The 12,244-nt window shown below is 42.8% G+C and overlaps 2 protein-coding genes across 2 annotated transcripts; one reads left to right on the top strand and one right to left on the bottom strand.

Annotated features, from left to right (window-relative positions):
- The first annotated feature begins 556 nt into the window (after positions 1-556).
- Positions 557-4,137, top strand: LOC121614268 (ankyrin repeat domain-containing protein 2). Its single transcript, XM_041948083.1, has 8 exons — positions 557-625; positions 1,495-1,641; positions 1,953-2,060; positions 2,134-2,232; positions 2,372-2,470; positions 2,611-2,709; positions 3,270-3,368; positions 4,015-4,137. Exons 1-8 carry the CDS (start codon positions 557-559, stop codon positions 4,135-4,137), a joined length of 843 nt encoding a protein of 280 aa, XP_041804017.1.
- Positions 4,138-7,627: 3,490 nt separating this feature from the next.
- morn4 (MORN repeat containing 4) lies at positions 7,628-11,492 on the bottom strand. The gene is made up of 5 exons (XM_041948109.1): positions 11,429-11,492; positions 10,120-10,193; positions 8,414-8,528; positions 8,218-8,327; positions 7,628-8,123 (listed from the first exon to the last, which is right to left on the bottom strand). The coding sequence occupies exons 2-5, from the start codon at positions 10,184-10,186 to the stop codon at positions 7,975-7,977; spliced, it is 441 nt and encodes a 146-aa protein (XP_041804043.1). The 5' UTR covers positions 10,187-10,193; positions 11,429-11,492; the 3' UTR covers positions 7,628-7,974.
- Positions 11,493-12,244: the final 752 nt, after the last annotated feature.

Raw genomic sequence — 12,244 nt, 5'->3', positions numbered from 1 at the left:
TTCTATGTGTGCTTAGTCTGATATTCATGCAAATTGGTTTATTTTAATACAATCATCCAAAGCTGAGGCCGGATAGTGATTGACTGTTGGTGAGCTATCAAACAGATATTAGATTAAGTATCACTTGACAGTAATGAAACCTTTATAAATAACATAATCCCTCAAAACAGTGTGTTTATGAGGGTTGTAGTCCTGTGAAAGAGAAGTACACACCGCTGCAGGACAGAGTGAAGCCAGGCGCCTGTGGAACCTTAGTACTTGTATGCGAGTGTGTGTGTGTAGAGGTAAAGAGGTAAAGGGAGAGAGGGGGGGAGTGTAAGGTTGGCAAGCACACCAAAGTGCATACACACCTGTTTGTTGGGGTAACACAGTGTCCCACCATGAACTCGGCATTCCAGCCAGGAAGCCACTGGACTAACAGCGCTTCTGTATGAGGTGGCTCGCAGTCAGCCGAGTTACCCGCCGCTTTCCTCTCATCAGGCAGATTGTCAGTGACTGTTAAATAGCTTTATCTGTTCAGAATCCCTTTATTCTATACGTGTCTTTGTACACAGAGATGGAAGAGGCTGTGCAGTGGGCGACCAGCGGGATGGACCACAAAACAGGAACAGAAAAGAACGCTCAGGTAGGTGAGAAAAATGTTTCAAAGTGAAGTTTGTGATGTTTATTTATATGACAGCTGCTGCTCCTGGACTGATAATCACTGGATACTCACCACTAGGGAGCGTTTTTTTCTCTGCCAGCACAGCAGAGACAAAAAGCTGGATAATTTTCATTTCCATCCTGACCCACTGTGTTGGCCCTGAGTGGAGTTACACTGAACAAAGTTTCAAAAAAAAAAAAATATTTCTATTATTTATGGAATATATACATATATCTCCATCCAAATGTAATATGCTGGGATTTTTGTTGTTGTTTTTTTTACCTTGAAGTTTAATTAACAAGAAAGATTCCTGTTCTTATGCTTTGCTATTCAAATACATAAACACAGTGTCTATGTTTGCCATTTTTATTCCTTTATATGTGCACCAAACAAAATAATTCAGCATTACTGTTACTGTGGTAAATATTTGTTGCCATTAACTTCATGTAAAGTCTAATAGCTTTGACCCAAGTTATCCTCTTTCTGGCAGTCAAAGGGTTTGTATGCACAGTAGATCATCACATCAGTCAAATGGATAACAATGTTATCTCACTTTTCTAAAATGAATCAAATAAATTAAGATTAAGACAATAAAGGCATGTCATTGAAAAATTATCTTAAAATGTATGAACTTCATATGAGAGGCAGTTTATTGGGAAGGTTAGTTTTGTTATGGCCTAGCCTCGCTTGCACTATGCTGTGAATTTATTTTGACAGTAGCGCTAACATTCCCACCTCTCAACGCGCCTTAGCCTACTTGGCACATCTGCTTTACAAGCCAATAATACCTCTCCCCTATCCAGGTTTTCTACTGGTGTCTTCTACATTTTACTGTTTCTGTCATCTTCCAGGCAGAGCAGAGGGGGAGGAGGATCTCCTCGGACCTGCACTGTGAGATTCTGGATCTGAGCGGAGGAGAGAACATCACAGAGCTGTGCAAAAGGAAAAAGAAGGTCAAGAAAGCAAACTCAGCCGGGGTGCCCGTGGAACTCCCTGTGGTGAGCTACAATTTTTCAGGATGAGTAGAAGGCAACGTGCACACCACTCGCTTTGTCTCTTTTGCATAGCAGGGAATTAAATCCCCCAAAGATCCGAATTGATTTCTTACAAAAATAGGTACATTTCAGCCACGAGGACCTTTATCAAGCTATATCAATAAGAGAATGACACAGCTACAAAACATTACAGCTACAGATTTCAGAAACTTTAATCTTCATGTGCACAACATAGATATTAAAAACTGGATGTCTGTGTCTCTCCTGTCCCTCTTTCTTTCTATGTATGTGTGTGTGTGTTTCTGTGTGGACAGATTCAGCTGGAGGACACCACAGAATTCATGAATGCAGCCAGTCAAGGCAAACTGAGTGTAATAGACAAGTATCTGGCTGATGGTGGGAACCCTAATGTCCATGATGAGGTACGCTCCCCGTGCGGCGATAAAACAAATACATTTACAACAACTTCTACTAATATATTTATCATTTCTCCAGCTGAAGAGGACGGCACTACACCGCGCCTCTCTGGAAGGACACGCCGCAGTGGTCCAAGTGCTTTTAGAACAAGGAGCCGATATCAACTTTAAAGATCAAGTAAGGCGTGCGGGCACATTGCTTGTTTGGAAGGTGATGATGAGATTGGGTGAGATTATCTTCACACACTAAAGCTCCAGCCTCTAGTGGCCTGAAGTCAGCACTATTAATAGGATAAGGCCCTCCTACTGTGTTTCAGCTGGGCTCTAGAGCCGTACACTGGGCCTGCAGAGGGGGAAGCCTGGAAGTCATCAAAGCCCTGAAGAGCCACGGGGCTGACCTGAACGTTCGAGATAAGGTGAATGTGCGTTTGACATGTGCCTGAATTTGTATCGGGACCCATACTTGTGTATCTGTGGTCTTATGCTGATATACAGTTGGTCCTTCAAGTGTTTGTATGTGGATTTGCATACAAATAACCCTGTACCCGCGTTGCAGTTGTACAGCACTCCCCTGCATGTGGCCACAAGGACGGGCCACACCGCCATTGTGGAGTACCTGCTGTCCTGTGGTGCCAAAATAAACTCCAGGGACAGGGTAGGCAGCTATGTGCCCCTGAAGTCCTGTAAGGTGATATTTTTTTTGTTTTGTGCACCAACAAAATCTCTCTTCTTATTTCCTGCCTTCTCTTTAGATAATAAAAGCATCAACTATGTCAAAATAAGAGCATAGTATAATTTTCCATAAATATCCTGAAATATCACTGTTAGACAACCATATACTGTAAAAATCACCTTGTTGCGCTACAATCATCCCATAATATATGAGCTAGCCTAATTATTTAGACAGATAAGTGATAATTATGGGATGTACAACAATAAGGTGATTTTACAGTCTATGTTTCATTTATATTAATATTACAGGTGTATTAATGAGAAATCATAATCTAGTGTAGAAATTAATAAGAAAATAATAATAAGAATAATATGACCAGTATTCAAAAGTGTTTTAGATATTTGGTGGTTTTACTATCTATAGAGGAGACAGGAAATAACAGGGACTTCAAGGGCTCCATAAGAAACAGCTCAGCTGTGGTTGTTTCATCTCTATAACAAGCCTTTGTCGTTAATAGCCTACATTTTTTTCTCTGCTCTCAGGAAGGCGACACAGCCCTGCATGATGCTGTGCGTCTCAACAGGTATAAGATAGTGAAGCTGCTCATCGTTGCAGGGGCTGACATGAAAATAAAAAATCATGTGAGTATTCCCACATGTTTAGCACACATGGTTTACCTCGAAGATGATTTTACAGGAATAGTTTGGCATTTTGGCTTATTAAAACGACAGTTCACTGTTTTACCGGGAATATGTGCCAGACTATTTCTTGGCCATGCACGTCAACTTCCTGCAGCCACAGACAGCAAATACAGCAACTCAATTTTTTTATGGATTATATAAGTAAGACACAAGGCGTTAGTTAGTGAGCTTGTGAGGTGCTAGAAGATGGATTTTGTTAAATCTGGACAGGGCCAGGTTGGCTGTTTATGTTTCCATTCTTTATGCTAAGATAAGCTAACACACGAACAGACAGATCAATAATTGACAGGGACCTTTGTTGCACGTCTTTCTCTACATTGCAAAATAAAAGGAAAATGCATACAAAATTGCTAAAAAAGGTACTGTGAATGTAGTGTGTAAAGTGACTGTAGTCTTACATTTAATGTACAGACATGTTGGTTTTGACCTTCTCATCTAACTCTCAGCAAATAATTTCCCAAACTATCAATCTATTCCTTTAAAAGATACTAACTGATTGCATATAGCATGCTGTGGCTCATAACTCAATGCCACACACGCAATACGAGCCTGTGCAAACAAACTGACAGTATGAACTGTGTTGCAGGAGGGAGTGACAGCGGTGCAGCAGGTAAAACAATGGCAGTTTGACATCATGGAAACCCTGCAGAGACTGGAGAAGCTGAGGGAGGCACCGCCTGAAAACACCCCAAGAGAGAGGAGTGAATAGTGCGAAAGCTTTGCTCTACATCTACTCACATAATATATTCTTCAAGATGCCACTTTCTATGACTGTCTCAGGTTCAGAGCACATTCTGTTATTCCACTGTGGGTCTGCGTACATCTTATCTGAGTCTATGCATTACATGTGCTCACCAACAAAATCTGCCTTTCCAGGACACGGCTGTTAAACCTCTGAGATTAGTCTGAACTCTGACACTAGAAAATGTCAGCTTGGATGTGACAGATTCAAAACGATCTGCTAATCTCAAGAAGGAGACACAACATATGGATGAGGAAACAAAGCCGAGTTTCTCCGACTTTTTTTTGCCAAGCTCGAGCTTTTGATATTCGCTTTCAAAGGGCTTTATGATCTCGGGTGCGCTCTCATGGATGTTTCATATCTGATTTGTGATGCCTTTGGAAGTTGAATAATATTAATGGGTAGCGCTGTGCAGAAGCTGCGTTCGAATATGCATCAAGAGATCCTCGTTCCATCGAGGCAACAGACAAGGCCACAGCACACAGTAGCACCACGTGTGAGATGTCAGCTGACGATAGCAGAGATGGCTGGTATGCCCCCGCTAAAGTCAGGGATTCGAGGGGAGCTCAGTGGACATATTTTCCTTCTACCATCAGTGGCTCAAATGTTCCCGAGGGCGGTCGGCCATTCACACTGGGGACGCTGGCGGCTTGCTCCCTAGCTCACAGTGTGGTTGTTCATATACATGCAGCTATTCACTTTGTTAGCACACTGCGTTCAGCAAATGTTGTGCTACTGAAAGGCACGCATGTGTGTTCATTGTAGACAACTCATCAGATACAATATCAGCCACACACAACATTTCCTCTCCCAAGCAAGGCAGCATAACTGTCATGCGCAACACAAGGTCATATACACACCAAGTGAAATGTATTTTGTCAGCCTGTCCCTAACAGAGATATTACAGCACATGATCAATGTAATATAGTAGAAAAAGACCCCCCTCTTAAATCTGCTGGACTCATACATGTTTTATAGCTTCAGTTCTGTCGTGTTCCTTTTACATGGGAGCTACAAGCAGTATGAGGTTGTGCTGCGCTGATGGCTGGAGTGGTGCAGAATGAGAAGGGGGATGGGAAAACTGGAGGCTTCAGCTTAGTTCTGTGCAGCAGCCAAAAACCAGAGGAACCTGTTTATCCATGATACTGTTAAACTTCTTCCTGCGCTTCCTGGCACATTTCATCCTCTCTGAACATCAGGAGCGGCCGCATAATCATTGAAAAATGAACTCATTTGTCATGTGATCATGTCTAAGTGCAATGCTGACACCCAATGAAAAACATGTTTCTTGTTCAAGGTTTTAATAAACACATCAACCGTTTACCACCTATGTGATACCTATTCCAGGAAAAATGGACGATTTCTTTAAGAGCACTCAAAGCAACATTATATTGTCACTGAAAAAAAGGTAACCATGGCAATGATATTTTCCAGGCAGGTGAAAGTCTGGACAGGCACGCTTTCAAAGCACCGTTTGTTTCCAGTTGGAGATGGATGTTGGAATCTAGTGAATTCATTTCCACTCAGGCAGGCGAGTGGAGGCAAAGAAGGCTTGAGCAGGCGTCGTCGCAGAAAGGGAAAAACACGATTGCATGATGAGAAATACAGGATACTACACACTCCGCACATACAGCAAACACTGAGGTGTCGTCGTGTGCTTGCAGGTAGTGATACTGCCGGATTGCGCTGCTCTGCTTTTCTTTGCCTAATGCTATCTTCCATCTTTGTGATTGCATGCTGCAGCACACTGCCGCACCAAACATGGTATTCAAAGCAAGCAACAGTAAGGTCTCATGATATTAAGTATTGATTTTCCTTTGCCTCATAGAACATATCAACGATGAAATTCAGTAACTGCAGTAACCCAGGCGAGAGACTTCAGGAATATTTACAACAGAATCTAATATCAATTCCCTGTTTAATCTTCCGTAATTTTGTTTTTCTTGCACATTAAAGCCCCAGGTGGGTTTGTCCTTATTGATTTGTCTTTAATGTTCAGCTGTAAGGAGTAACACATCACATAGCTCCTGCTGACTGTTCCAGGCTTCCTTACCTATGATATCGTTTGATTGTCTTTGGTTGAGGTTCTATGTAGGCAACCCTAGACAAGCCACATCTACAAATGCTTTGTAAGGCCTATTAACTGTTCAAGTACACTGAATAATACAGAGTAGCTGTGATTGGCTACGATGGTTAATAAATTCTTAACACCTCAAAATATTCACAGTCTTAAATGACTCAGTAACACCATTTTCTACCTGACCGAGCAAACAATTATCTTATTTCATTTTAAAGGTCAGAACAAACACAACGACAATGATCTATACCTCATAGAAAAACACATACATTGGAATTACATGCTGTTAAATATATATTATTTATAAACTCTTTCATTCAGCTGCCTCAATTAAGACCTACAGCCCTAATTCGATGCATTTAATTATGATTTACCATCAACTTTGAGGCTGTCCAGCCATCCAAGTCTTCCAGGTTATACAGGGGAAAGCATGAGAGAATTATCCAGCTAAGTTAAGTCTCCTCTCTAATTTCCACTGGGAGGGGGAGGTTTATTGGAGAGAGGAGAGCTGCTGGACCTGTGAGCGATGGGAGCTGAAAGTCAGCACCAGCTTAGCAACGTGTCTGTCAGAGTCCAGGCAATCTTCAAACAGACCTCAAATTCTTTAGATGACAGACACCTTAGGGTGAATGATGCAGAGGAGAGGGGAAGGAGGGGGCACTGTGCATCATCTACGTTTCAGATGGACACCCTTGAACTGCACTCTCGGACCGAAATGTCTTTAAGGCAAACGTGAATACTGATCCTCTAGAAGGAGAAACACCAGTGACAAAATGCATTTCTTGAAAGGTAAAGTTTGCAGCAGCACTGTTAATTGAGACGAGATTTTAAAGGTGCCCTGTGGAGTGCTCTTGTAAGCAAACAAAACTTATGTTTACATTCACTGTGTGCGTCTTTGAGGTCTGGTAAATGTGCTGAATGCACTTCCTTCCTCATAAAACATTTTGCAAAGCCAATTTTTTAGAGCATTTTACATTGTGCATTAATCAGAATCATGCAAGTATTCTTGTTCACTGGCTTTGTGGGCGCATTACTGCATTTCTTTGTGCGTTGTCATCACCAGTCTGTCAGCAGAATAGTGTGAAACCATCTGCAAGAATGTGTATCACACCGTCCACATGCATCCTTGTGCATGTGCATCATAATAACATTGCTCCACAGTGCCACCAGTGGTCAAAAACTCCACACGGTACCTTTAAGTATCACTCTGTTGTCATGGATTGCAGCATTTTTAAGGTGAATTTATCTCTTTAGTGGCTTAAGTCTTCAGCATACAGACCTACTTTACACGTCCTCCTAACGGAGGAGAAAAAAAAACCCTCTTTAAAGCACCAGATGTGCATCAACGTGGTAAGAGGAGGGCTCCCATATTCAGCTGTTTGATGTATGGAAGCTAACTATTCTTGAGAAAAACACTAAGACACTGTTTGAGTACAAGAATCAGAACAGGGGAAAAACAGCAGCATTTGTTTGTTTGCATGACTGGTGAAGTTAAAGGTGTGCTTCATGGTGTTGTGCATTTCAAGTCAGTCATACAGAAAGCCATTGTTTGTGCATTCCAAGCCACTGTGAAGGCTAAGAAAGGAAGATAAAGAAAAAAGAAAAGAAAGTGAGTGTGGAAAAAGAGGAGAAGACGCAGAGAGAAGAGCTGGAGGGGCGTATACGAGTACACATCCCTGAGGTCCTCCTGGAAGGTGCTGGAACCTGATCTCTAGGCTCCATGACAGTCAAAGTGCCAGACTGCGAGCGTTGGAGGCTGAAGCCTGCGCCCGCTGCACCACTCCCGGACACTTCTCCCTCTTCTGCAGCTTGTGGTTTTGAAACAAGCCCTCGTTTCGTGGGACACCATGAGCTCCATCTGCGAAAGTCAATAGCCCTGGAGGCACAGACACAGGACACTATGACCAACCGCAGAGAGGCGATATTGACTTTGTGATGGACAAGCTGTTCCAGCGGTGTAACAGACTTACCATATCCCTCAACACGTCCATCTTTGAATTCTCCTTCAAACTTCATGCCGTCGTAACGACTGAAGACTCCCGTGCCTTGAAACTTTCCATGGGCAAACTCCCCTTCATACCTGATATGGTGAAAAGAGAGCAGGGCGTCATTTGTGACACGTGACCGGGGACAGAACTTCTTTTTGTCTCACTCTTGCTCACACACCTGGATCCATCTGTGAAGAACAGCACACCAGAGCCATGGAAGAGCCCGTTCTCGAACTGGCCCGTGTAGCAGGTTCCATCCTGAAACTTGAGCTGGCCGACGCCATGCCTCCGACCTGGAAAGTCGCACACCATCTGAGTGAGTAATGGCTGGAACTTAAAAACAGACGATGGAAACACAAGAAATCCTGATGCTATTTGCTGATGCACATTTGATCTACATGGGTGTCATCATGTCTCATCGAACCACTTAGCCTCCTATGGATTACTCTTTCGTAATAGTGCGTAACACACTCAAAGAGATGATCAACTGAGCATGACATTCAAACTTGCAATGCGGCTCAGGGTTTTACATTCACTTGGTGTTGTAGAGCCACTACATATGTCACATGAGTTAGTACGTGCTCGGATTTAAGTAACCCCTCCATCCAGCTAAAGGTTTACTACTGAATTAGGAGTCCCATCTGCCTCCTGCGCGGTGGGAATTACAGCACTCTAATCCAGCAGATTTTTTAGCGGGGATTTCTACTTTAGGATCCAGACTGTGAAACAGTCAAGGAATGTACTTGCATTCCCCTCCTAGTAGCCCATGATCCACCACTGAAGCTTATAATCATGTCAGAGGACACACACCTACATGTTCCTAGACTGAACTGCTACAACTGGCTTAATGCTGGCATTTGCCACACTGGAAAAGCACCTTTCCAGCGAAGTTGCATCGGAAAGGTGAAGGAACACACGAGCTAACATGGTGTGGACAGTGTTTGATCTAATCACAAACCTGATGCTAAGACAAAATGAAATCTCCCAGGATGGTCTTGCAGCCAGTATTTTCAGTTGATTTGGTTTCTCAACAGCAGCTGACAGAAGACTCTCTGAGATTTTCCCAAACAGGTCCAAAGTCTAATCCCGAAGATTTGACAAAGCCAGAGCTGGTAAATCTGGCTGTGTTCGTCATGGGCTGCCAATGCTAGCTAATTGGGATTTGATTAAATAGCTTGAGCTTGCATGCCACTAGCATCACTGTGAGTGGCTGTGGGAGAGAGTCAACGCAGCGCAAGCATCCTCATAATCTCTGCCACAGGTGAACGTTTTGACATTTCCCCTGAAAGATTTAACTTTTTAGTCTGCACGCGTCCGTGCAGATTCATGACATATATGCTGCCCCTGCTCATTGCATTTGTTGCTTCTAGCTCATCCATAATATAATGACACATATTTGTGTAAACACAAGTGACTTTAGATATGGAAAAATAATCCGCTGTAACAGTGTTATGCTTAGCCTGGAGTTGCCGGATGAAGACAACTGTAAACAGCTTCTTTTATCCAGGACTGATGATTTAATGAGCATCAAACCCATGCTGAGGCAGAGAGTGCTGTTATCTCAGCTAATGTTGCAACACGTACTCAGAGGCTAATCAGCAGCACTCTTCCATTCCATTTGCATTCTCCTCAGTAGCTTTGTTAAATATAGTCACACTTAAAGTGCATGTGTGCATGAGACCATGTTTAAATACTAGCAATATACCTAACTGCTCAGGTAAATGATTATGGCTTTGAAAAAAATGAAGACACATGCCAGGGAAGCTTGGCAAAATGGTTTTCACCAGCGACTATTAACATCCATATACAGAAGGTACAAGTGAAAGCTTGTCATATCTGTGTAGATAAGTTGCACACAATCTGTACAAAGTACGACTGCCTTGCCTTCTTTCCACTCGCCGTGGTACTCTTCCCCACTGGCATAGGTGAAAGATCCTCTGGTCAGAGTCATGTCACCCCTGTTTTCAAAACACAAACACACGGGTTGGAAGCGGAACTCGAGAACACATCTTTACTGGTGGCAATTTACGTTTACAAGAGAAGCAGCTAAAGGGTTTTCAGAGTGAGAGAAGCGTCTGTGAATCGCTCCCAACTTAAATGCTGTTTTTTTAGCTGACCTCTGACCTGACTGTGGAGGAAAGCCGGTGAAGAGGGAATTTTCCACACAGTTGCAGCAGCGTACTGTTTCATGCTCATGTTTCATACCATGGTATGAAAACTGACTGTTATCACACCATGTATATTTGCTTATCTATGGTAGTGAATTCTACCTTATTAGTTTTATAAGAGAATATTTTGTGCAACTACAATAAAGGGTTCGGCCAAAAAACTCTTCTGTTTTCATTCCTTTAAGGGTCATTGTAACTGATAATAATAATGACTGTGTAATACCATGATTATTAGTCATGTCCACAAATCAGAAGGCGTAACTGTCTCCGCAGTTCCTTTAACACCACAGACTTATGACCACACAGCCTGATGATCAGCTGATCAGTATTGGATGTCTTTAGTTACAGTGCCAAATATCATGACGATCATTGTTCAGTACATGCAGCTTTCACAATCAAACAGCAGTTTTATGTCTTCAGATTGTTTTTTTTAAGGTTGGAAATTATTGCCAGACTTGCTGTAGGAGGAAGCCTTGGTGTAGGCTAAAAGTGCATGTTGAACTTTAAGTGTGGGTCGGATGAAAGGATAGAGACAAGTTGCACCAGATCCGGTAACTCTCAGCCTAAGAAGTCTGTTTAGTGCTCGTATGTAGGTGGTGGTGATGCTGGTGTGAGCCCAGTTTAAAAGCACACAGGGGCGAAACGCCTTCTGCGAACAAACAAGCTGAAAAACGTGACTGTAGCATGACTGCAGATATAAACAAAAGCTTATCGCATGGTGACCAGCTCGGTAGCTCTCTAGCTTGCGAACAAACCACGGTGTTGTACAGAATGGCAGTCAGGTGTAGTTTTACCCATGCGGTCGCCATTAAATTAATTATTCATCAGCTCACACTAAGGCAGAAAAGACCGTTGTTGTAAATATCCAATTTAGGCTGTCAATATGTTTCGATCAGAGCAGCCTATACACAGATGTTGCTGAAAAAGCTATAGCTTTTAATGCCAAGCCTGTGTAAATGGACTGCAACGTACGGCAACACAACTACATGCGAAAAGCGACAACACCTATGAACGCTATCATTTACCTGTACGCTACGTTTGCCGTCTCTGAAGCATGGAAACCGCCGTGCAAGAGCGGAGGGGCGTAGAAATATGAAAACACCGGCTGAGAAGCGTATGTTGCATTCACGTGCTCGTCGTAAAATCCTGTTCATAGGTCATAACAGACGCTCACACAGGCTGCAGGCGCGCTAGTTTGTCTAGAAAAGATGTGAACATCTGTTGCAAAAGGCGTTTTAGTGACGCTTGTTTTGTGTAATCGAGAGGACATGTATGCTACAGCAACTTCGTGAAAATTTGGAAATGTCTTCCAGTAGGCTACAATCCAATTAAAACGCTACATTATTTGCTTTGCTTCATATCCTCTTTAAGCTCTAAAGACTCAACTTAACAACACTTACAGAAACACATTCCCTCTCTACACGCCGTGTTTACGTTTACTGTCGTGGTCGCGTTACCGTTCGAGGGCGCCTCATCACAAGACTCCAAGAATTCCGACAGCCCCTTAATGCAACATTAGAAAAGCTTCATGGCAGCCTGACCGCCGCGCTGTTTCATTGCATGACTATTGATGGCTCTCATCGAAAACTTTATCTGATTGGTCTAGTGTGCTACAGCTTAGACACTCTGGCAGACATTTATAAATGGCTGCTAGGCGTTTTTCTGAATCTACTCAAAGCACTCAACACTTCAGCTCGGGGGGAAGCCTGCAGTTGAACTGGTTGTAGTCAGGGCTACATGTGCAACATGTAAGCCATAGACTGCATATGAAGTGCAGACTTTAGTGAACTATGAATACAGATTTTGTCATTGCTATTCTTTATTTTTTTTATTGTTATTAT

Source organism: Chelmon rostratus, chromosome 11, assembly GCF_017976325.1.
Source record: "Chelmon rostratus isolate fCheRos1 chromosome 11, fCheRos1.pri, whole genome shotgun sequence".
Lineage (NCBI taxonomy): Eukaryota > Metazoa > Chordata > Actinopteri > Chaetodontiformes > Chaetodontidae > Chelmon > Chelmon rostratus.
Note: the sequence above shows the minus strand (reverse complement) of the source record. Positions and strands in the feature narration are given on the sequence as shown.

Excerpts from the sequence above, each read along its gene's own strand:
- morn4 (XM_041948109.1), bottom strand. The coding sequence starts at position 10,186 with ATGACTCTGACCAGAGGATCTTTCACCTATGCCAGTGGGGAAGAGTAC. Across the intron at positions 8,529-10,119 it reads CCACGGCGAGTGGAAAGAAG|GTCGGAGGCATGGCGTCGGC; the intron begins GCAAGGCAGTCG and ends GCGACTTTCCAG. Across the intron at positions 8,124-8,217 it reads TGGACGTGTTGAGGGATATG|GGCTATTGACTTTCGCAGAT; the intron begins GTAAGTCTGTTA and ends CTGTGCCTCCAG.
- LOC121614268 (XM_041948083.1), top strand. The coding sequence starts at position 557 with ATGGAAGAGGCTGTGCAGTGGGCGACCAGCGGGATGGACCACAAAACA. Across the intron at positions 1,642-1,952 it reads TGCCCGTGGAACTCCCTGTG|ATTCAGCTGGAGGACACCAC; the intron begins GTGAGCTACAAT and ends CTGTGTGGACAG. Across the intron at positions 2,710-3,269 it reads AAATAAACTCCAGGGACAGG|GAAGGCGACACAGCCCTGCA; the intron begins GTAGGCAGCTAT and ends CTCTGCTCTCAG.